The sequence below is a fragment of the Bombus vancouverensis genome, chromosome 5 (genome assembly GCF_051014615.1).
Source record: "Bombus vancouverensis nearcticus chromosome 5, iyBomVanc1_principal, whole genome shotgun sequence".
Classification (NCBI taxonomy): Eukaryota; Metazoa; Arthropoda; class Insecta; order Hymenoptera; family Apidae; genus Bombus; species Bombus vancouverensis.
This window is the reverse complement of record NC_134915.1, coordinates 4,567,595-4,591,121: the sequence shown is the minus strand read 5'-3', so window position 1 is coordinate 4,591,121 and position 23,527 is coordinate 4,567,595. Positions and strand designations below refer to the sequence as shown.

The 23,527-nt window shown below is 36.3% G+C and overlaps 1 protein-coding gene and 1 pseudogene across 1 annotated transcript; both read right to left on the bottom strand.

Moving 5' to 3' along the window:
• Window positions 1-7,949: 7,949 nt before the first annotated feature.
• LOC117159914 (5S ribosomal RNA) lies at window positions 7,950-8,068 on the bottom strand (annotated as a pseudogene).
• A 929-nt stretch (window positions 8,069-8,997) lies between these two features.
• LOC117159875 (phospholipase B1, membrane-associated-like) lies at window positions 8,998-17,874 on the bottom strand. Its single transcript, XM_033340055.2, has 7 exons — window positions 17,474-17,874; window positions 16,050-16,139; window positions 14,463-14,674; window positions 14,159-14,335; window positions 13,781-14,079; window positions 12,621-12,799; window positions 8,998-12,540 (listed from the first exon to the last, which is right to left on the bottom strand). Exons 1-7 carry the CDS (start codon window positions 17,601-17,603, stop codon window positions 12,374-12,376), a joined length of 1,254 nt encoding a protein of 417 aa, XP_033195946.1. The 5' UTR covers window positions 17,604-17,874; the 3' UTR covers window positions 8,998-12,373.
• Between the last annotated feature and the right edge of the window lie 5,653 nt (window positions 17,875-23,527).

The following is a 23,527-nucleotide window of genomic DNA, read 5'->3' as shown; positions in this document are numbered from 1 at the left end:
GTAAACACAAATCACTAATAACAGACATACTTTTTACGTCTAAGTAAAGATTTATTGAAATTGGAATATTCGTGGTTCTTTAGACTTCGATCATATTTTTAATCCTCTCCGCACTTAACAGCCGAGATGTCGACTCAGACGAATATTGCCACAAATATCTCGAGTTGATATTCCTTCTTTTCATATGTAATACAATTTTAACACATGTAATGACAATTTATTTTCATGAAATGGTATTTAAAAACATATTTCCGAGGAGTGATGTAGACAGTATAGATATAGTAAGGTAAGTATAGATATAGTAAGAGGACTGATATAGACATGTTTAACATTTTTCCAAAAAAAAGAATTATCTTCCAAAAATTAAAGCTTATAGGAAATGATTAAATAACTCTTTTATGCAGAACAAGGTACGCTTTACGATGAAATACAAGAAAAATGTAAAGACATCTTTATTTAAAAAAAAAATGTATTAATTTTAATAAATGTCTTTAAAATGTATATTCTTTAAAATATTTCTAGATGCTACATAAAAAAGTTACAAAATTCTACAAGAGTTAATAGTGTCAGATGGAGAAATCAACTTTTTTCCCTTTTTTTTTTTTATACGGGAGGAAATCTTCATATACAGCCCCGACATTTACCGACTTTACCGACTAAAACCCCACGGTGGTCCGCCTGGTCAACAGGGGTGTCCCGGGACCTCTTTCGAATTACTGCTGGAGCACTACTGCGTCTTCTCCTATCTGAGGGAGTCGTTCCTAGGTTAGTTCGGGCATTGGGAGGGGCCACCTCTCACCGCTAACCGTTGGATCATCGTTCAAGTCTGAGAAAATCCCAGATCCTCCTCGGCGTGTCGGACCCTATGACCACCTAGGGCGGCGGAGGGCCGCCCTTTGGCGCGGAACCCTATAAGAGTGGGATGTTCTCACCCTCTCCCATTCTGTTCGATCCTTTACGAGCATTACTCCTTCGCAATAGGAGCGGACTGTGTAGAACTCTTGTTGTCCCCTCAGCATCGATTTCACAACTGACGAGGATGGAAAAATGAACTAGAGTATTCGCAAAACATCGAAACGAGTCGTATTATATATTGAACATACGATCGAAATCCAAAGGACCACGAATGTGTCATCTACTAATCATCGTGAAGGTTTAAAATCTATAATATATTGAAATTATTTTACTACAGTGATTGTGACTGTTCGAAATTACCATTTTGTAAATAATCACTTTCAACCTTCAAATTAATATTTTTCATGTAAGTTACACTTATAAACATATCGTATCGACGATAAGCCGCTTATAATGTAAAATTGAATTCTCAAATTGAAGGTTCAAAAGATCTTGTCATAAAAAACTTAAATACATAGAAAAGAATAGAGTTTCATTTAACGTTAACAATGGAAAAAAATGTACAAAATTAGAAATTATTACAAAATTAGAAACAGTTCTGCCCGAGCAGCCGAGCTAAACGGACGTGTAAAACAGTGCTTCAGAGAAAGTGCGGCAAGTGGGGAAAAGAAAGTTACGAACGACAACATTCATAGCCAAATGGTGGAAATCCGTGTCTTCTACTAAGAAGACTATTATTAAATCTAAAATGCAAAATCACATCCCACCGATAAAAATAATTAGTAAAGATGAAACATACTACATAAACAAAGCAACAAACATATCAAAACCAAACCAATCACTAAACGAAGAACAGGAGTGGTCAATTACAAACGAAATTGGAATCGAACCAATACAAAACAATGAAGAGAATAAAACCAATAACGAACTAACCCAGCAGGATGAAAGCTGGAAGGTGGCAAGTTACAACAAAAAACGAACAATAACACCAAACACAAAAGTTAAGGGGAGGGGGGAAGGTTTTAAAATTTTTTTCGAATTTTTTATTTTTTTTTTTAATTGAATGCATAATATTTTAAGAATATTGTGTCAAAATTTCAAGTCGATTGGAGCAAAATTGACGAAGTTACGAGTATTTTTATACATGTCGGATTTTATTACCTACCCGAGTCGAGCGTGCTATTGTTACCTGGCAGACGTTTTTCTCTCTATATAATACCTAATTTTACCCCCCAGATCTATTTATAAAAATTTCGACGTAAGTACAAACCTCCTTATACCTGTACTGCATATTTTGTCAGTGTAGAGTATAAAATTTAGTGTAGGAGTATTCTATCGAGCAGACGTATAGGTGCGTTCCTATTTTCGCATCATTTTGGCTCCGTTTTCATTAAGTTTTGTGTTAAATTATTACTAAAATTCCTAAAAAAATTACAAGATCTGATAGACAATCAACTGGTTCGAGATTATATCGACCTAGAAAAATTATACCTCCGCATAAACGTACAAACGAAGGCATTTCAACAAGTAGCGCGTCAGCTAAAAAAATAAAAGTGACCGTTGAAGATCAAGTTACGAAGGATCTTGAAAAACATTATAGGATAATTGATTTTTTATTAGTCTTTTCAACAATTGCTACGCTAGTGAAGTGTGTGAAATGTGATGGAAAAGTAAATTTTCATTCAACTAAGAAAGAAGGCCTTGGATTTAACATCAAAGTGTCGTGCGAATGCTCTAAACAGATTACAAATGTTCCGTTTAGTGCAAGAATAAACTCTGGTACTTTCGATGTTAATTATCGGTTTGTTTTCGTGATGAGGATATTAGGTCTTGGATTAGTTGGCTGTGAAAAGTTCTGCAGTTTGATGAATTTGTCTAGTAGGTTTTTATCAAAACCGGCGTACAATGATTACGTGAAAGAAATGTGCTCGACTGCGAGAGAAGTAGCGAATCGATTTTTTTAATCTGCTATAAAAGAAGAAAAAGCAGCAACAGCCGAAGAGCTATCATGGATGATAGCAACATCCTTTATGGACCTGGCATTGATGATTCAGTGTGAGGTAAGCCGATAAAATTCGCTTATGAACGTTTTATATCAGATTTTTTAATGTTCAAAACATTAAAGCGTTTTCCCCACAACTCACGTTTTCAAAGTCGATGTCCCTCATAACTTCAAAACTACTACACCGATACTTTTGAAATTTTGAACACTATTTCTGTACGTAATTTACGAGGTAACGCTGCAGAGTTTTTTCACATTTGTTAATTATTTTTATTTTACGATAACAAATTAGCCGCAAATTTTCGCACAAAATCGCGTTTTTCCCTTCAAAGTGTTCCAAAAAAGTAAAAAATTGAAATTTCGAAAAACCCTCGCAGCGTTACCTGGGGAAAACTATTACCTAACGAATGAACTTTAACTTTTTGATTTCAGATGATCCAGCACCAAGTTATGAGAGGCACCGCAATTATACTTTTTTCCGAGACACGTCCGAATAATTGCTACCATTGCCGTATTTTTTAATATCTCTCCGTGAAAATTTTATACAATATTCTTCGAATGTCATATTTTAATGTAATATTGGTTTTAAAAAAGAGATTTTAACTGTGTCTTCACAAAACATTCACAAAAACATGCCTTTTTTTTGTACGAACTAACTTTATCCCCCCCCCCTTAAGAAAGCTATAGAAGCAGAAAAACAACAATGGCTACAAAAAATTACACTCCGAAACTCCTTCAGCGCACTGCCAGAAGAGAAAGAAACAGACCCGGCCGGGAAACCCACATCGCTAAACCACCACCAATTTACATTGAAGCCCAAATAATAGACCCCCTCATTGAACTACTTAACAACACGGGAGGAAAAGAAAATTACAGTATAAAACAATTAAAACAAGACCAGGTAAAAGTACAAACGAACACCCGAGAAATTTTCAGAAAAGTGACAAAAGCACTAAAAGAAAAAGACGCCGGATATTACACTTACCAGCTGAAAACTGATAAAAGTTACAAAGCAGTAATCAGAGGATTACATCCAAAAACAAATACAAATAACATATGCGAGGAACTAGCTAAAATCGGGCATCATGTAAGAGCTGTGGCGGATAGGTATCAATACGACGCCGACAGGTCGAGGCATCAACGCGGCGCAACACCTCCCGGGCAATCCATAGGTACCAACCGCCAACACTAGAGGGCTACGATGACAACGAGTCTGTCTAACTCGCTAGCGGTCGAATATACGGACGATTGATACAAATACCGCACCTAGCGAGACTCGCTCTACGTCTAAGGCAGGGACTACCGGGCATAGCCTTACTGACGAGTCCACCGGTAGTCCCGGGACGAAACGCAACCTCTCTTTTCATCCGCCACATTGGTGACCACCGACGACGAACACGCCAAGCAGGTGACCGGATACGAGACGACGACCAGGCCAGGAAGTGATGTAGCCATTGCAATAGTTCATGGGCATCACCTCCAGCAGCACGTCAGAGAAAGAGACAACCATCTCGTCCCCACGACGATCAGCCTTCCATCATCGACGACGAGCCATTCCCTCTAACTTGTATCGCACTATATAGCTTTGGGGTCACGCTATAGCGCTAGGGGGGGGGGCTGTGTGGCGGATCGGTATCAACAGGACGCCGACAGGTCGAGGCATCAACGCGGCGAAACACCTCCCGGGCGATCCGCTGGTACCAACCGCCAACACTAGAGGGCTACGACGACAACGAGTCTGTCTAACTCGCTAGCGGTCGAATATACGAGCGATTGATACAAATACCGCACCTAGCGAGACTTCCTCTACGTCTAAGGCAGGGACTACCGGGGATAGCCTTACTGACGAGTCCGCCGGTAGTTCCGGGACGAAACGCAAACTCTGTTTTCATTTAGTTCGAATCACACTCCCTACATCTCTATTGTAGTACTGCGAAAAAATCGCCGACATACACACAATGTCGACGATAAAGCGCAAATGACGACAAGCCGAAAAGGTCAGAAAACTTCAATAGGCCTAACGGCCATCGAGATACCATATATTTTCGGCACCCCAGTCGTTGGTCGTCAGTTAGCTGCCGAAGAATCAATAGTCAAGAGTCGTTAATCGAAAGTCGAGAATTGTCGTAGTCATATCACATTACTGCAGTAAGTTCACGTTAAATAATCATCGTTTTCTGTTTAATCCACTGTAATAAATCCATGTGTTAATAAATTATAGTATAGTATAATAAACTATCGTATAGTATAGAAATCACTAAGTCCTAACTTCTAATATTTCTGATAAAGAAATCCTAGGATACATTCATCCGCGCATTTTCTGTCTCTATTCTGAGATAAAACCTCAACAGAATTGATAGCGTAATTGATTTAAATTAGTAGTAGAAGTATTATTTAATTTATTAATTAGCATTACTGTATTAATATTAATTTATTAATAAATAGCAGAATTATTTTAAATTAATGGTATATTGTTATCGATTGTTAGAATTTAATCTTGGAATTAGGATTAATATTCTGTGGAAGACACAATGTTTATGTTGAAATAATACAATGTGATATTTATTAAACAATTATTTCGAGAGTTATAAATGTGCGTTCTGGAATGTAGACAGTTGGCTAGTTATTCACAGACTGGCTTAGTGACCCATGGCCCTTGAAAAGGTTTAGAGCCCCACTCTCTATGCAGTAATGAGTGTGACCTGTGTGGGTGTCTGTGTGGCGTCACATGTGGCACAAAACCTTCTAGTAGCTTCTCGACGTGCCCATCTAGAATGTTCCATCCATATCCTCACGCTTCTTCCGGCGTCCTTTTGAAAAAGCATGCACGTGCTAACTGCCGTGGTGCATCTCACGAACGCACGCTGGTGGGGATGGCGCTGGGCAACGAATGGAAGAATCTGTACGATCAAACACTCTATCCGCATGCGACTGATATCGTTGTATTCCAACAGTTATAAATTAATAGTTTCAGTTTTATAAATTAATGGCTTAGATGACACAAATTAGTAGCTTAATTGTTATAAACTAATGTCTTAAATATCATAAATTAACAATTAACACTGTTACAGGAGTTGAAGCAAAGACGAACTCGCGTATGAGCGAGTGTTCTTTATACATACTATGTATACCCGGTGATAAAATTCTTACAAGGTTCCGGAAAGTTCGTCATAAGGTAAAGATCTTCAATGATGTCATGAAAAGTGACTTTTCCATTATAACACAATCATATACCATAATTTTTAAATTTTTATTGTAAATTATCGCCTTCAATAATTTATTATAATAATTACTTCTATATCTTTTATATTTTTTCAAGTCAGAACTAAATTTACACTTTCGTAATACTAATATTTTACTGTATTACAACTGCATTAATTTATATTAAGTGCCAATTTATGAAAAAAATAATTGTACTATAATACTCAAATATAAAGTTGACCAGTAGTCACCCATTCCAAAAGGAGAAGAATTTAAATAATATTTCAACTTATAATAACATACTTTTAGAATTCTTTTTTACAGAATTTTTAATTTTTGCAACCCATTATAATAATTTATAACTATTCTTAACTTAATTCCAAGTAAAGTTGTTCAACAATCAATTATTAAATATATAAATCAAATATATTTTAACACACATAACTATATTTTACTTTCTAATATAAGATTATGTTGAAGCATTGTTTTAGTTCAATTATGAATTTTATTACTTACGTTATTTCATTTAATAACGCCTGTGTAATTTGTATTTGTATGTAGTATGTGTGGAATATGTAGAATTGCGTTTGTTTGAACCTGTCGTGCGACAAATATTTATTGTCCTTGCTATGTATATACTATTTCTCGTTCACATAATAGTATTTCACGTTCACATAAATGAATACAATGAACTTTCTTTAGTCAAACACTAATTAAAATTTTGCCGACATTAACGGAGTGCGTTCAAACAGTCGACATAATTTTAAGAGTATCCCCACTTTTTGACATAATTACCATCCCATTACAAACCTATAAAAACTCGTCTGGGCTGGTTGCGTTTAAATTATGTTCGGATTTTCCAATTTCCACGTATTTTTACCAGGGTTATGACAGCAGTTTGTGCGTCTACACATCCTAAAAACCATATCTTACTCACTATAATCTGTTAAATCATTTAAAAACCCAAAAATCGACATCAAACGCAGAAAAATGCTATGGGACTGATTGCGTCAAGGTTACGTTAAGGTTCGATATTTCGATTTTATTACGCCATTGCCAATAGTTTCCGCCAAGCAATGGGTCAATCTAGGCTAAAGGAGCAGCTCGAATGATTGCAGCGAACCAATTGCTGGCCCTTTTGCCAAATTGAACCTCTGTGCAAAGATTCGGGCTCGCAACCCTTATCAGAATAATGCCAATCGCCATCGGAATGTCGCAAACTGTCGTTGGAATTGGGCAAAAAAACACGCACGTTACGCCTAAGTGATCATTTCGGTCTCACTTATCGCACACGGATAAAAAGAAGACAGATGTACTTGTTAACTAGTCGAAATTCTAAACTCAGCGTAGAAAACAAATTAAAAATTTACAAAACGATAACAAAACCAATTTGGACGTACAGAATACCACTATGGGGGACAGCAGCAATGAGACACATAAATAAACTAGAGTCGCTACAATCAAAAATACTCAGAACAATAGTTAACGCCCCATGGTATGTCAGAAACGAAGATATACGCAAAGATCTAAAAATACCAACTGTCAAAGAAGAAATCGGCAAATACGCAAAAAGATACACGGAAAGATTGGCAACACATCGAAACCAGCTAGCTGCTGAAACGAGCAAAACCCATATAAAAAGAAGACTAAGAAGGAAACATCCCACTGACCTCGTTAAAAAAATAAAATAGACAAACTGGAAGATGGTATATCTCGTTTGGGGCTAGCCATCCACATGTTATTTAGTAATTACCATTGTCACACCGCGCCTCGTCGCCGGAGCCGCCGTGCCAGGCAGCCCGGTTCCCCCATCGGACTGCTTGGCTGCCCCGAGGCGCTGAGCCGCCAAGCGCCCAGCCCGAGCCCCATGGGGAGGGGGGGCAGCGCGCTTCGCCAACGCCACACGGAGTCCCAGGCGATCCACCCATCCAAGTACTATCCGTGTCCGGCGCTGCTTAACTTTCGTGATCTGACGGAAACGAGTGCACTCAGCGCGGCCAGGGCGTTGGCAGTCAATTAGCAATCTAAGCCTTCGACATCTCGCGCAATTGTGACATCAATCACTTCTCAACCTACATCAGAAATAAAACATCGACCCCCGACTTTCGAACGCCAAGGCTGCGACGCACCTTAGTCTCCATCAGAGATAAGATCTCAACCACCGACTTTCGGACGCCAAGGCTGCAACGCATCTTAGTCCCCATCTGAGATAAAATCTCGAACCCCGATTTTCGGACGCCAAGGCTGCGACGCATCTTAGTCCTCATCAGAGATAGGATATCGACCCCCGACTTTCGGACTCCTTTGGAACCCACACCAAACCCCTCAACATCCTCAAACCAAAACGTATATAAACCGAGACTCCACCCAGCTCGGGCAGTTTTTGTTCTAGTTGCTGTTCTTGTACAACACCCCTTTTTTGGTTCAGCGTTATTCTATTATTCTAAGTGTCAAAATTATAATGAAGTTCGATAAAAGAAAATTAATAGTTGGGTTACGACTCAGCTTTCTTTTCTCTTACAATCCAAGTATCAATTTTACGTGACAAAATCATCGTCCGCACTCGTAGCGTATATCGAATCATATCTACCCGAGCTTGAACTTGTAACCGCGCACGGCGAACCGAATTTAATAACCGCGAGTCTTGCGCCAAGTGTACTCATCGAATATTACTGTTAATAAATATTTGTTGTTGAATACATCTGAGTATTCCTTCCGCACCTATCACGACATTCCACCTCACCGGCAAATGTGGTTACAATAACAATACAATCTTTTTCATTTACAATATTATCTTTGATAATAAAAAAATAGAAAAAATGGCTTTGTATTTGGTAATTACTGTGGAAGTTTGTATTTCTCTGAAACTGAATAATTTTGACTTGGCTGAATAAAATATACATAATGTTTAACAAATGAAAAGTTCAATTCTTCTGAAATATATTTCATAATTAATTTTTTATTATATTATAATGGTAACAAAGATGAAAAAACAAGTGATCAAGAACGAAAGAATAGAAAATAAAGAACAGATAAATAATTAGAAATCACATTGCTCAGGATTTTGGATTCTTCAGTTTGCAGTACGGACGGCACATCTATTTTTTAGGAAGTTGGAATTTCCCACACTACATAAGGTTTACAATTCGGACTGCGTCGAGAGAATAATTCGCATCCTAAGCACTCGACGGGTCCTCTCAACACACGTGGTATAATCCTTGATATGACCATCATGCTTTCCTTGGATTTTGTTGCGCCATGCTGATGTTGATTGAGATATTCTTTATCCCATATGCTCCACCAGTGTTGTCTCGGTGGTTTTATTTTTTGCCACGCGGACAATCGTCCTGTTTTTAATGTTGTAAGATTGCACTCTGGAGTACTTGTTAATGAGTCACGTTTTAGGAAATGACGTGTCAACGGACTGAGGTCATTGGGATCCGAGAATAATGGGATCAATGGTCTGAACTTCAAACTCGCCTCAATTTCTATCACGTTAGTGGATAATTCTTGGTATGCGAATAATGTGTTTCCTACCATGAGAATCACGATGTGTTTGAGTAACTTAGCGGTAGCTTCCTATAGTCCATCTAAGAGTGGTGCGCGAGGTAGGATGAAGTGTCAATTTATGCGATTGTCTAACAAATAGTTTCATGATTGTACACTTGCCTGCCAGTTGAATCGCGTATGGTATGTACTATGTAGGGTGTTCTGCGCGCGTGTTCTTCTGTATAAAGAATTCTCGTCGAAGAGCGTTCCTCTATGTTGAGTGCCTTGAGTATTGTATTGCAGATCGCTTTGCGTGATTGACTATTTCCTACCGTTTCGCTCATGATGATCCAGCTTACTTCTGTGTTATGTAATTGAATTTCCTCGTCCGCTAGGTTAATTTTTCCTACGCGAACCAAGTCCCAAAACAGATGATCTCCAAAGAGACCATCGACATCAGACAGACATCGATCAAATGTTGGATCACGTGCTATTTTTAAATTGTCGCGATTAACATTTTCTAGCGAAACTAGTGACGACTGCCGTATTATTTATTTAGTTTATTTAAAGATGTTTATCACAATTTTAAATACATTTAGTATTCACAATAAACGGTGAATTTTTGTAGTGATGTTTTAGGCAAAAGTACCGATACGCAACGGTACGACGTAGCCATGCTATAATATGTGTCGGCGCTTTACATTTTTCGTGTTTAATATAATTTTTGGGTTTGAGCCGTTGGGGGGGCGGAGCTTCTATGTGATTTTGTTTTTATTTGTTTTTTCTGTCCTGAAAACTTGGTCGCAAAACAGGACGCTAATGACTGCCGTATAATTACTGGCGCGTGACTAGATTTTCGCCCGAATCATTTGATTGATCTGCGATGTCATTTGATTGGAACCGCGTAATAGTACGGCAATTCTTTGCGTATTTAAACCGTGACGCTTTTACATTTTTTAGGTCGGAAATGTGTCTCGGAGCAGGAATTTCGTAAGTCTATACACGGTTGTGCGTCTCCGTTCCGATCGGTGATGTTTATGGGAGAAGTCGACAAAATAACATTTGAAGATATATGGGACGAATGACATATTAGATGTGTTTGAGCTGGCTGTGATGAATTAACCGTATTCAAATGCGGAAAAGAATGGTGCCGTTTATGGCATTGCGTGCAGCTGCTTGCTTGACATTCATAAACGGAATGAGTCCTACACAGACAATTGAGGCAAAGATTTTTTTATCTCACAATGTTTATTCCCTCCGGTACAAACATTGCCACTAATTCGTAACACGTGAAGACTATTACAAAAACTACACATAATTCGCGTCTGGTCGATGAATGATTGACGTGGAGTTCGATTGAATTCGCAGAATTCACGTATGCGGATATTATGACTGACCATCGTCTATATCGTCCAATCTGCTTTGGACTTTTTTAAATGCGGCAAATTCTGGTTTTAATACTTCCAAATAAACCCGAATGATTGTTGCTGACGCTCCTTCACTATAGGTATCAAGTACCGCTTGAAACGATTCTAATTCTATCTTGAACGCTACGGGTTGCAGTTTTAAAATTTTAATGCGTTCTTCTTGATTAGGAGCCATGATAGACTCGCGTGAATTATGGCTTCGATAATTTAAGTAAGAATATGAGGGAGATTTATAAAGGTGACTCAAAAAACAAGTGTGCGACTTACGTTTCGGTGTGAGATCAGTTTGTTTCTTAATAAATTTCTTAGTAAGCTTCTTAGTAAATAAGCTTGTGTTTAGTAGGTTTGTTTGAACTATTTAGCATAAACGGGAGAATATGAATTGTAAATAACAGAGTTTAAACGTAGGCGTGTGTGTGATAAATCTGTTGTCTCTTGAAGCGCCTGGTGCTTATACTCTAACTCTTAACGCTCCGACTTTTAATTGTGAATATCGACCGGCAACTCCAACTTATTCACATCATACTTTCTCCTTTCCTTTCCTGAGAAATCTTGTAAAGTATATAAGCATTTATTACGCTTGTTTCTAATTCCCAAAAGAACAATTTCCGCCACCACTTCAACGATTTTCTCAGGAAACAATGTGTTGATGCTTTGTCTACAGTGCTTGAGAGGCACATTTGGAGCGTTAAGGGCTAACTGTCAGTCTAGGGGGTGTGTTTTAGTCAACATTTCCTATGAAGTGGGAACGCGTTTCTGCCCAATCCTGTAACTGTCGAATTGTCGTGAGCATTGCGTAACGTCCAGTTGATGCCATCATCCTTGGTCTATTGTCGAGTTTCATCTGGTATCGAGGTTTATGTCACGAGATTTGCTGTTGAGAGGATCCGTCAAGTGCTTAGGATGTCAATTATTCTCTCGACGCGGTCCGAATTGTAAACCTTACAATAGATAGTGTGGAAAAGTCCAACTTCCCAAAAAATAGCAAATGTGCCGTCCGTACTGTAAACTGAGGACCATCCAAAATCCCAAACACACATTGAGTATCTCGGAAATAATATTAAAATCATCCTTCGTTTGAAATTTAAAAATTCATCGACGTTTACACTCTTTTTTCTGCGTATATCAAAGCATATATTGTGTATATCAAAGTGTTTAAAAAATAAAAAATTAGAACGCTAATGAAAATTAATATGACATATAAAGTAGTAAGTGCAGCTGTGAAATAAATAAAGTTCATGATGAGATCACATGCAATAACAGAGATATCTAGAAAAATAGCTTTGTTAATAATTATAAATAAATATTTACTATATTAGAAAAATTTAAATGCGGACTAAAATGGCACTTTGTGTCTACTATACCAAATTTCAATGGTTACTATTTCTATTGTATAATATCAAACTAGAGGCGTGTCTTTAATGTAGGAAAAATTATGTGAATTTTCGCGTGTCATCAAAAACGGTCTTTCCGAGGTGGGGCACAAGAATCTTTCGTATAGTGGAGTCCAAGTGGAAGACTTGTTACCAACTGGTTCTAGCAAATTGTTCCATAGATTATTTGCCACTTGAGATACATGAAACAATTTTTATTCGATTACTTATATAAAGGTTGTTGAATTATATAATTTCATCCATTATACTTACATAGTGCATTAGATTTTTGACTTAGGTGAAAACAATCAGCTGAGAGATATGACAAATCAGCAAATCCATCCTTGGCAATTGGTACCTTTGCGTGTTTCAGAGTTGGTAAGCTCACTACAGTGAAGTCATTTCTATGAAATTCTAAATAATTAACCACTTCTTCTTCTAATTGTTGCCACCTAAAATATGGGACAAAATGGTATCTGCATGTCCTTCATACGCATCTTAGAATCGACATCTTACTTAAACCTAATCTACATAAAACCTATCACAGGAATATAGCAATGTTATGGTTAAGTTATCTAAGATGTTGAGATACAACATCTTAGTTTTGTACTTTGCACAGAACAATCAAACTTGTTATACATATATTATCAAACATCATATATTATAACATAGCCTTTTATGTATAATTTAGGGCTAGGAAGAGAATATATCAAAAATGAGAAAATGATTCGAGTAATCGCAAGACTATAGGACACGGTTATTTGAGTCAGCGAATAAGTATAAGAAGTAAGAAAGTAAACAACAAAATAACTTGTAGAAATAACATACACACGCTATCGTATTATGATAATTACAACTGCGAATATTATCATTAAAAAAATTTTCTTTTGATGAATAGAAGTTCATCTAAGTACACGATATAATTCACTGTTTGTCATGTCGCTAATAACGAGTCAAGTAGCCTATTTGCAAATGTAGGATTTAAGGAGTTTAATAACCTAAATTAAAAAAGGGCTTCTGAATTTTGCGAATTGCAAATCAGATTTACCTTGCATTAAATATCAAATATCCTTCTGACTCGAGTAACCCTACCTTATCGTAATATCGTACGCATAAAGATAATGTAATGGATGGTAATTAATATAATTTGCATTAAAATTAAACACTTTAAATTAAAGTAAAAAATTAAAGTTAAAATGAAAAATAAGTCTACAACTAGAGGTAACTAATTGTTGAGGATCATTTTAAAATAAGTCAATCTCTATAATGTTATAACCACTTTTAGCAATAAAATTGTTTACAAACATATAACAAAAATATAAAATATAAATATAATATATAATATAAAATAAATATTGCAAATATAACATAATAAAATCTTGACAAATATAAGATATTTAAAAAACTTTGAAAGTTGCCTGAATTATACAAACCTCTTTATTATTTCATAATACTCCTCTCTTCGATCTCTGAATTGCAAAGCGAATAAACATGAGCATTCAATGGTAGTCATTATATAGCATTTCAAAGAGTTTCTTCCTTCACGCGTAGCAACGAGTTCCTTTAAGTGAGGTATTACCTGAATAGCGACGAAAGTTCTGGGTATATTGTCTCTTAATATCCTAAGGGTATTAATTAGATCAGTTTTGTGGTTATCCAAAACAGACCATGGAGAAGGCAGTGCACATATATCGGCACAAAAATCATTGTGTCCAATGAACAAGAAAATCAACTATAAAACATAGAAACAAAGGTTTTATTACTTAATCAATGAAATTGATATTTATAATTATTCTATCTAAAACACGAACCTTCCAATGTTTCTTCATATTTATCCTCGGGTCATTTCTTATTTTATTGATTAGATGTTTGGCCATAAATGGCATATCTCTGGACATTGCGCCAGTTTCAGCTACGTCTAACTGCGAAGCTGGTTGAGTAGTCAGAGAATCTCCAAGTGCGTAGCCTATTAATTTGGGATTGAATTCCTATATATAGGAAGAGCCGGCTATGAAAGCAATACTCTCTTTTATGATTAATATAAATTATAAAAAGATAGTAAGTATATTAATGATTGTATAATTTATGTATGTGATCAATTTTTGAGTAACATACTTTGAAAATATTGGGAAGCGTCAAATATGTACGCCAAGTTCCTTGACCACCAATACTCGCTGATGCACCTCTATTCTCAATGGGTAGCTCCAATAAATTAGTTGCAAAAATTCCAGCTCCGGCTGTTAAAGAATCGCCCATCGCGGCAATAACATCTATGTCCCCTGGTCTCAGATGATGAACTGAGTCGGGAACTTTGGGAGATCTACCATCTAAAAGGATTAGTGTAAAAAGATTAAAATACTAAGTTATTATAATTATATTGTATATTCTCGTAGGAAGACACAAAATAATAATGGAAATATTATTTATTTATGCGCTTGTTTTGCTAAATCCAAGTAATGTGTGTTCTATTATAATATCATATTATTATGTAAAGTGAATATTACAAAACATATACATAAAATATAAAATTTAGACTAAAAAATCACAGAACATATGCTGAATATAAAAATACTACATATTATCACCTTACACGTATATCGTAATAGGATACACATTACTTGGATTTAGCAAAATCCTGAAATAAGTGCAGAAATTAATAATATCTCCATTACTATTGTGTATCTTCTCCTACATCTAATCGATATTACATATATCTCAATCCATTCTATTAGAAACATGGAAATAGAGATTAAAGGACCTTCTAATATTTTTCAAATATAAGTCAAGTGTCCCACGTGCTTAGCAACATAATTGCTGATTAGTACCGCAATCCAACGCAGAGCGCGCACAAGTCAGATAGGTGTATATAGACCTACATAACGTTATGTCTACCCTACGCTTGGCGACTCTGCTCCCGAATAATACAAGTTAAATGTTCACATACCATTCTTTAAATCGCTTCACGCTTGCCGTATGTGAAGAAGAATCGTGTTCTTGTATTTGTTAAGTACTCAAAGCGGGGCCACATATTGAATAGTATGCAAACAGAGAACTGTCCCATTCGAAAATAACTGGTTTGATTCACTTCTCTGCTGAATAACTACTGTTATTTTTGCGATTCTTAACAAGCAGTGCCAAGCTAATAAGCAAGTTCTATACAAGTTGCCGACAACAGTGAACGTAGAAAAGGACAGCAAACGAAGAAGGAAGACTCATAAGCTGAATCAGCATAACCAAATTCTATAAGAGTATCGTTTTTGGCCTCATTTTATTAAAAAAAAAATCTTGCCAATATATGAATGAAATTTTTATTGACGAAAAATAAAAAATATGGAAGTTTTGTCGTTGCATTAGTGTTGTTTCACTGATACGAAGGCGATACAGATCTTGAAAAAGAAGCTGCTATCGCATCATATTATTCACGTCACTGGTTCAAGGGCAAACCACCCCAATGCAAAGTGGTGGGGACAAATCATGGACAGTTATTGAACAGATCTGGCAATTTGTATCAGCAAACGGAAATAAACGCTCCAGGCATATTAAAATTTCTAGATGTTTAATACAAATTTCACAAACATTTAATTTAAATTTAATTTAAATTAAACAGTGATTTTAGAAAAGTGAATAAGAAGAAATAATATTTAAACATGATTTTGTCTTTTTTTTTTTGGTAATAATAATAGATAAAAACTGTTTAACTACCTGTAATGTTACAAGGAAATGGAACGTCTGTTGGAACTTGCTTTTGAAATTTTCTTTGATTTCGTGCTGATCGTCCCTCATTTCTTACACCTAGAAAATATGTTTGATTACGTCAAGCGACTCACTCATTACAATTTGGGCGAATGTCCATTCTGTGATTTCACATACGCAAACATAGAATCAAAACTATTTTCTATTAATGCAAAAACGACGAAAAGTAACTTTCAGTTCGTTACCGATATAATTCTGTCTGAAAACTAGGAACCTATTTTCATGTTTGAGCATTTCAAAACAAAATTTTGATTAGTAAAATTTTACAAAGTGATTTAAGTAGCACAATATATGTATAAAAGGCAATTATATTGATAGAAAAGTTAAAATTATTTCTACAATGTTTATATTGATAGAAAATAGATCTTTAATGAAAAATATTTTCGCTGTGTTGTTCGTTTATCATCTAAAATAACAAATAGAATATTTATCAAGTCAAAGCATAAGTAAAATCACACTTAAACGTCCATAATTAATGAATCTCCAACATCGACTTATTAGAAGGATCAAACGTAAAAATGTTACTTTACATATTTGTCATATTTTTCGTATAGGTTTGTCTATACAACTACTTTCGGGTTTTATCATCTTCTTACATAATAGAACAATTTAGCAACTAGTAATATTAATACATTAAAGTGTTCCACTTATTGTTAGTGTTACATATACATTTTTACAACTTCTGTACCACTTTTACTACTTTATAGCTTTTAAAGTATTTCTTATTTCGTTCCGACGATTCATATCGTACATTTTCTGTTGGATGTCATTACGTACGAAGTGTCAACACACATGAAATATCATGTTCGAAAATGACATATTTTTATTGTTCATAAATTTATATTAAACGTATATTTCTAAAAGATATGGAAACATGAAATGCGCAAACTAGCTCCAAATTCATGTTTCGCACATGCGAAGGAAAAATTGAAGGGACATCATAAATGTTAAATAAATACAAATGGGTAATTAATATAGTATTTTAAAGTATGTTGCATAGAGTATAAAATTTTGTAATCTTGATAACGGGACTTATTACACATACAGATTATATCTCTATAATCAATATCGTAAACTGACCAAAAAATAATTAAAATAATCGAATATTAATCGATGAATCTTCAAAAAGCAACTTGCTCCTAAAAACATTGCAAACTCTCTACACATTGTAAATCTAACAAGAATTACATACACTTTTCCTAAATATCACAGAACGAAACAAGCGCCATCACATTTTCACAAATATTTCTTTTTTTCTGCAACTTTTTAAAAACACATTAACTGGGAATTATACATCATCCCTTTATATTATATATATTTATATATACAAAAAGAATATTGTTGTAAACTAATCACATTAAATAAACACATACCGATATTTTCGAAAAACCAATTACGAATTTGACGATAGAAGTATAAGTTTATCGGTGTGTCTAAAGCCGTCTTCTGAGACGCGGTCAGCACGCACAATTGTAACAAAAGATACAAACAAAACTTGTTCATCGCACGTTTTATTGAGCCAATTGACGCGGCGGTAAGGATTTCGCGAACACTCGTGTTTTGTAATTTTTATAACTTTATAACAATACCGAATGGATTCGAGATGGTATCCTTCTTTTCCCTCTCAAAGTTTGCGACGATCTGAGACAGGTGTACGACACAAAAGCTTGTGCTGGCTGCTGCGTACGCGTATCATTCGAAACCTTGATCGTACTGTAAGTAGCTGGTTCTGACTTTTGATGATGAGATTCAATGATCGCTACGAAGGTTGTCTTATCTGTGATGCGATTGGGGGGAAATGAAGATAATTGTGATGTTGTTAACGTAAACAAAATTGGATTTAGGAAAGATTTGGCAACCTACCTTATCCCCTTGCCAATCAAGCATGAGACGAGTCGATGAAATATTAACGATCCCTTTAAAAAGGACGATTAACTATGCGTGTCTCCATTCAAAGGATTCTGTTTTTTAATTTTAAGCATAAAATAGTAAAATTACTATTTTACTTTACTGAGATAAATTACACATACATTTTTAATGATATACCGTTTTTGATGAAAAAATCGAAATTGTCACAGTATATAATTCCATTAAATCGTCTTAAGTGTTAGTACTATTAACGTATTACTAAGTGAAAATTAGTTACTAAATGTATTAATTTCATAATATTTAAATCGAAATGTACGAAAATCTCGTAAATTCAATAATTTAGTACATGTACATGTCAGAAAAACTAAAATTTGATCTACAAATCTCTAAAAATAAATTATTATTATATATAATTGCATAAAATAATGTCACAAAATTTGAATAAAAATAAAATGTAACTTTCCAACTATAGTAATATTATAGCGTATTACTGACAATTAGTATTCTACAATAGAATAGTATAGTATAGTGTTCTACTTTAATTCTACAGTAATTAACTTGAAACTTATGTTATATAAATTTGGTAATTCTGTAATTCTTTAATTTCTTTACATAATATTGTCTATTGAACGAAAATAAATCTAAAATGCTGATAAAAGGGCAATGGATAAAAAATGTCAACACCAACATTTTACAACTTAAAAGTAATACATATGTATATACACGTAGGAAGCATAGCTTTTGAACTTAGGAACCATACTTGTGCCTGCTATAGATTCAATGAATCATTGTTCTGACTCGAAATTACACCACAGAACATTTGTAATTGCGACGTTGGTAAATGATATCACGATGTCTGCCCGATCGGATCTTTTTATTCTAGATGTAGCCGACGAAATCGAGGAACGTGACAAAGAGGCTGGCGTTCCTGGAACGGTACCACGTACCACCAGGAAATTCATGATCTGCATACGAATCGAAATCGCGTAGTGTAGCGCCAGTATCCAAATTAGTTGTTCGGTTTTTCTTCAAAGTAAAGTTGGTTTTAATTAGAGATTCTCTTTCACAAACTTTACTCTTCTATTCACTTTGACATATCCCCTGATCAAAAACGATATATGCCGTAATATAACGTTTATTATATTTGATTATGCTGTTCGATGACGTTCCATATACAATCTGCGCTGCTTTTCATAAAATAGAACAGATTATTGAATGGAATTGTATTTGGACCAATTTGAAATGCTTTTTGGATATGTCGTTGTTGGCATTTATAGACTGCAAGGGAACTACAAATTACATCTCGGAATTATCAATCATCAAGCCTAATCCGTGACTTACGTATTCCGTTTGATGATAATCCGTATGATATAAAGTGATATTAATTTGGTCTTATCTTGCTGTTAATTACTAATTCATCATTAATTTGCATATTTTGATAAAACCCATACACTGTTTGTGCAAGTCGAACAAAGTATGCGGATATATATTCATGAGCGATAGTATACATACATAATACATACATGTAAGTAAGGATATAAAGTATATAAATACGTTTCTTTGTCGTCGTTATTTTCTACAAAAGAACTCTGATTTGTTTGCATTCTTTTATCCTACAATAAGACCGCATAGGCATATTTGAACTGTTAGGGAGTCAATGACTTTAACAAAGAGGTTAATAATTGATCGAAACCAAAAGTGCAATACTAAAAAATGAGGTAATGTAATAGTGATGCTTAGATTTTCAATGCTAAGTTTTCCTAAGTGCTACTTGTTGATTTTCATATTAACATACTCGCTTAAATACTCGCGAGATCTCATGCCAAGTCACGGAAACTAAACACTTGTAAAAATTATCATAAATTGTCTTGTAAATTTAACATCGTGGTACATGATGTAACGTCATGTATGTTTACTCTTCGTATTATTCGTATAGTGGACACATAGTTCGTTAATTTTCAACAAGGCGTAGTACGTCTGTGATAATTTTAAACACAAATATTTAAAACTTTCCATGATATTTCTATTATTACCGCGAAATATTCCCTGTGAAGACAATAAAAATTAAGTGGTCACTGTTATATCGTAAATCGAAATGGCATGCACGATTCTCGTACGCAATTCCTCAAATTGTCGATGCTGAATGCTACACGACAAATGCAAATATTCTTGAATAATTACATGTGCATAGTATGTATTTTAATCGAAACATTTAAAAAAAGAACTGGCGGAACAGTCGGCTTTAAACATCTGCGCATCTTTCAAACAGAATGTTCTATAACAACGACTAACGATAAGACATATTTATTTCCGGTACAGAAATAATGTATAGAATAATGATTTGGACTTGAAGAATAAGATTTAAGATGAGATTCTCGTATAGCAACAATAAAATGTAATTTTTTTATTTTAATTACTTCTTATTGTTTATTAACTTTTCAAACTGTCACGTTTAATAACTTTTTAAACTGACATGCACGCTAACTAATTGATTGATCAATTTCGGACAAGGCTCGTTTACTCTGTTACAAATTTCTCCAGGGATTGAAATTCGTATTTGATTATTTATTGTTGCTCGAACACTATTTTTTATATTTTATAAACTCTGTTATTATAAACTAAATTATATTTTTTAAACTCAATTTGTCTGCCGAAAAAAAGTTTTCTTCTAAACGCTAGAATTCTTTCATGTTCTTTTTTCAAAAATGACTTCAATCTCAGCGTCGACTACAGAACTTTAAAAATATTCCTTAAGTTTTGCATTCTAATGACTGTGACTATACTGCACGCCAATACACTTCACACCAATAATGGTTACATTGGCAGAAATTGCATTTCAAGACTATCTATTTACATTCCAAAATGGTCTAGTTTCATATAACCAGTAGTTAGTCTAAAAACAATCCATAGAAATCACTTATTTTTATTGTTGTTACACGAGAATCCACCCTTAATTGCTTCAATAACAATCTTAAGTACATTACTTTAGTATTGATTCTTCCTTCCGAAGCGATATTCTTTTATTTTATATTACCGGAAGGACAATTCATGCTCTGTTGGCCTCAGGGGTAACTCATCAATGCATAGAGCTCTTGCAACATACGAAACCTGTATTGAATTTGTCAATAACTGATGACCTTCAGGACACTTATTTTTCCCAAAACTTGTTTCAAACGCACATACTTACGTTATACATACAAGATGTGTTCAAACAGTTCGGAACATTACGTTATAAAACGCGATAAATGATACTTCAGAATGTGGACTGTGGAGAGAGGGTATTATCTAATGTATAAACGACAGACCCACTAAATACCATCAACCATATTCTACGTTTAGTTGGATTATCGCTGTTCCAGTCCCGTGAATAATTATAAACTCAACCCCACTTTTCATAATATTAAAACAAAAATTGACAAAGGTATATAGATGTAATATCGTGATGTAATATGTTTACAAAACGTGGACAATAGAGTTGTTAATCAGACAGATAAGACGATTGTGGCTTAACTTGAACTATTCATACCAAACGTACAGAACACAGCGCAATCCACACTCTCTCGGCAACGCCACTCGCAACCTCCGTCTCCGCTCAACTCGCACTCGGCTTCTCCGCTCGCACTCTGCTTCTTAACTCGCACACTGTTTCTCGACTCGCACTCTGCTTTTCGACTCACTGTTGTCGCATTCCATTGCCCTTTTCCTAGGCCCACCGCACACGTGTTCTGCAGACGCTCGTGGCCAGGGTCACGTAGGTCTTTTCCACGAAACTATGCACTTGAAAAGACCGATGACACATTGATGGGCCCGACGGCGCCCCGGCTCTCGCGACACTGTTCATAGTTCGTCCGATATTTCCCAGGCCTTTCGTCCACGATACTACATTCGGCCATCCTGCAATAACATCTGCCCTCAGATGTTGCCTTCTATCTCGCTGTCATCAGATGCGTCACTTTCGGCATTTAGGACCCAAGGTTTCATAAAATCGAGGTGTGTGCGGGTCCTTCCTTCGGTACTGCTTCGCACGCTTTCTTCTTTTCTTGTAATTTCGCAGGCTCCCTTCTAGCTTACCTATGTTTCGCTCGGTTAGGCTACAGTCAAGGCAGCTGGATACCACGTGTTCAACCTTTTCGCGTAACCCCTTGAACCAGAAGTCCTTCTTGACCATAGCTTCTGTTTTGGTAACCTCGAAATGCCCACGCTCGTGCGCTTGCCTGACTACCTGAGCCCGCATCGCCTTCGATACTACTATTAGCACATCGTCCTCACACTCCTTATACAAAATATTGTTTCTTACTACCTGCCCATCGGCCTGACTGCACGTTGCGGCGTCCAAAATCCTACGGACTTCAATGTCCTTGTTCTGTGCCCTTCTCAACCGTGCAATCAGCCCGTCTTCACTCTCCGTTACATACATAGTGCTCGGCAGGGGGTTCCTACTCGGAGCATCTACATGCTGCGTACTTTTCCCCGGCCGATGACACACCTGATACTTAATCTCGCCTAGTAACAAGGCCCATCTAGCCACACGCACACACAAATCTTTCTTTCTAACTACACCTATCGGACTCGCATACTCCGAGTCTGACGATTTGATGACACCCTCGTTTGTCCACGCTTCCATCAAATCATCTTCTTCCTTTCTTTCCGACGGCGCCAGTCTTCGCGGTCTTCGCGCTACCGGCTTGTCGCTTTCCAAAACTACTTTTTCGGTTATTCCGACGTCTCGCTTCTTCTCCGGCCTATACCCCCTAACGATATCGCGAATCGCTTCACGATAATGCGGTTCCCGTACGTGTGTCAAATCGATCTCGTCGGATTGTTCTATCGCGTTTACCCTCAGTACATCCGGCGCGTCCTTGTGACCGTCGGTCTGATCGTCGAGTCGTAAAAATGTCACCTCGCCCCGTTTGACTCGCAACTCTACCTGGTCTAAAAAGTCGGTACCTAAGAGTAGACTGTGTCTTGTCATTACCTTATTCGAGACAACATGCAGGGTGACAGTAAAGTCGTACCCGTCGACCGTCATTACCCTTGTAAACTCGCCCCAGGTACTATTGCCAACAGAACCAAAACCATCGAACCTAAGTTTGCAGTTTCCCAGAGGTGGTGATCCTAACCTCGCATACTCATCCGCTCGTATGAACGTAAGGTCACTACCTGTATCCACTAACGAGACAAACCTGCAGCCATCTATCGACACGTCCTTCAAGTACTTTCCCTTTTCGGATCTTGACACTACGCAAGTCTCTTTCGGTCGTGCCGTACACCTTGCTGCAATATGTCCAAATCCGCTGCACTTGAAACACCTAACACCTTCTCCCCTCTCCGGACACTTAACACTTAGATGATCCTCACTACCGCAAATGAAGCATCTTCTTTTCTTCATTGCATCTACAGATTGACTGGGCTTCCCGTTCTTCTGGGTTTTAGCCGGCTTCACAATCGACTTTGCTCTGCGACTCTTCTGCTCTTCGTACATCACTAACCTCTTCCTCAGCTCTTTGATTGACGTAGCGCCGTACAATACAGCCTTATTGTTCTCGTCGTCTATTATT

Bases quoted from the DNA above. Each gene is read 5' to 3' on its own strand.
- LOC117159875 (XM_033340055.2), bottom strand. From the start codon at position 17,603: ATGAACAAGTTTTGTTTGTATCTTTTGTTACAATTGTGCGTGCTGACC. The intron at 14,080-14,158 runs GTTCGTGTTTTA...TATGTTTTATAG, and splicing joins ATATGAAGAAACATTGGAAG to TTGATTTTCTTGTTCATTGG. The intron at 12,800-13,780 runs GTTTGTATAATT...CCCATATTTTAG, and splicing joins TATTATGAAATAATAAAGAG to GTGGCAACAATTAGAAGAAG.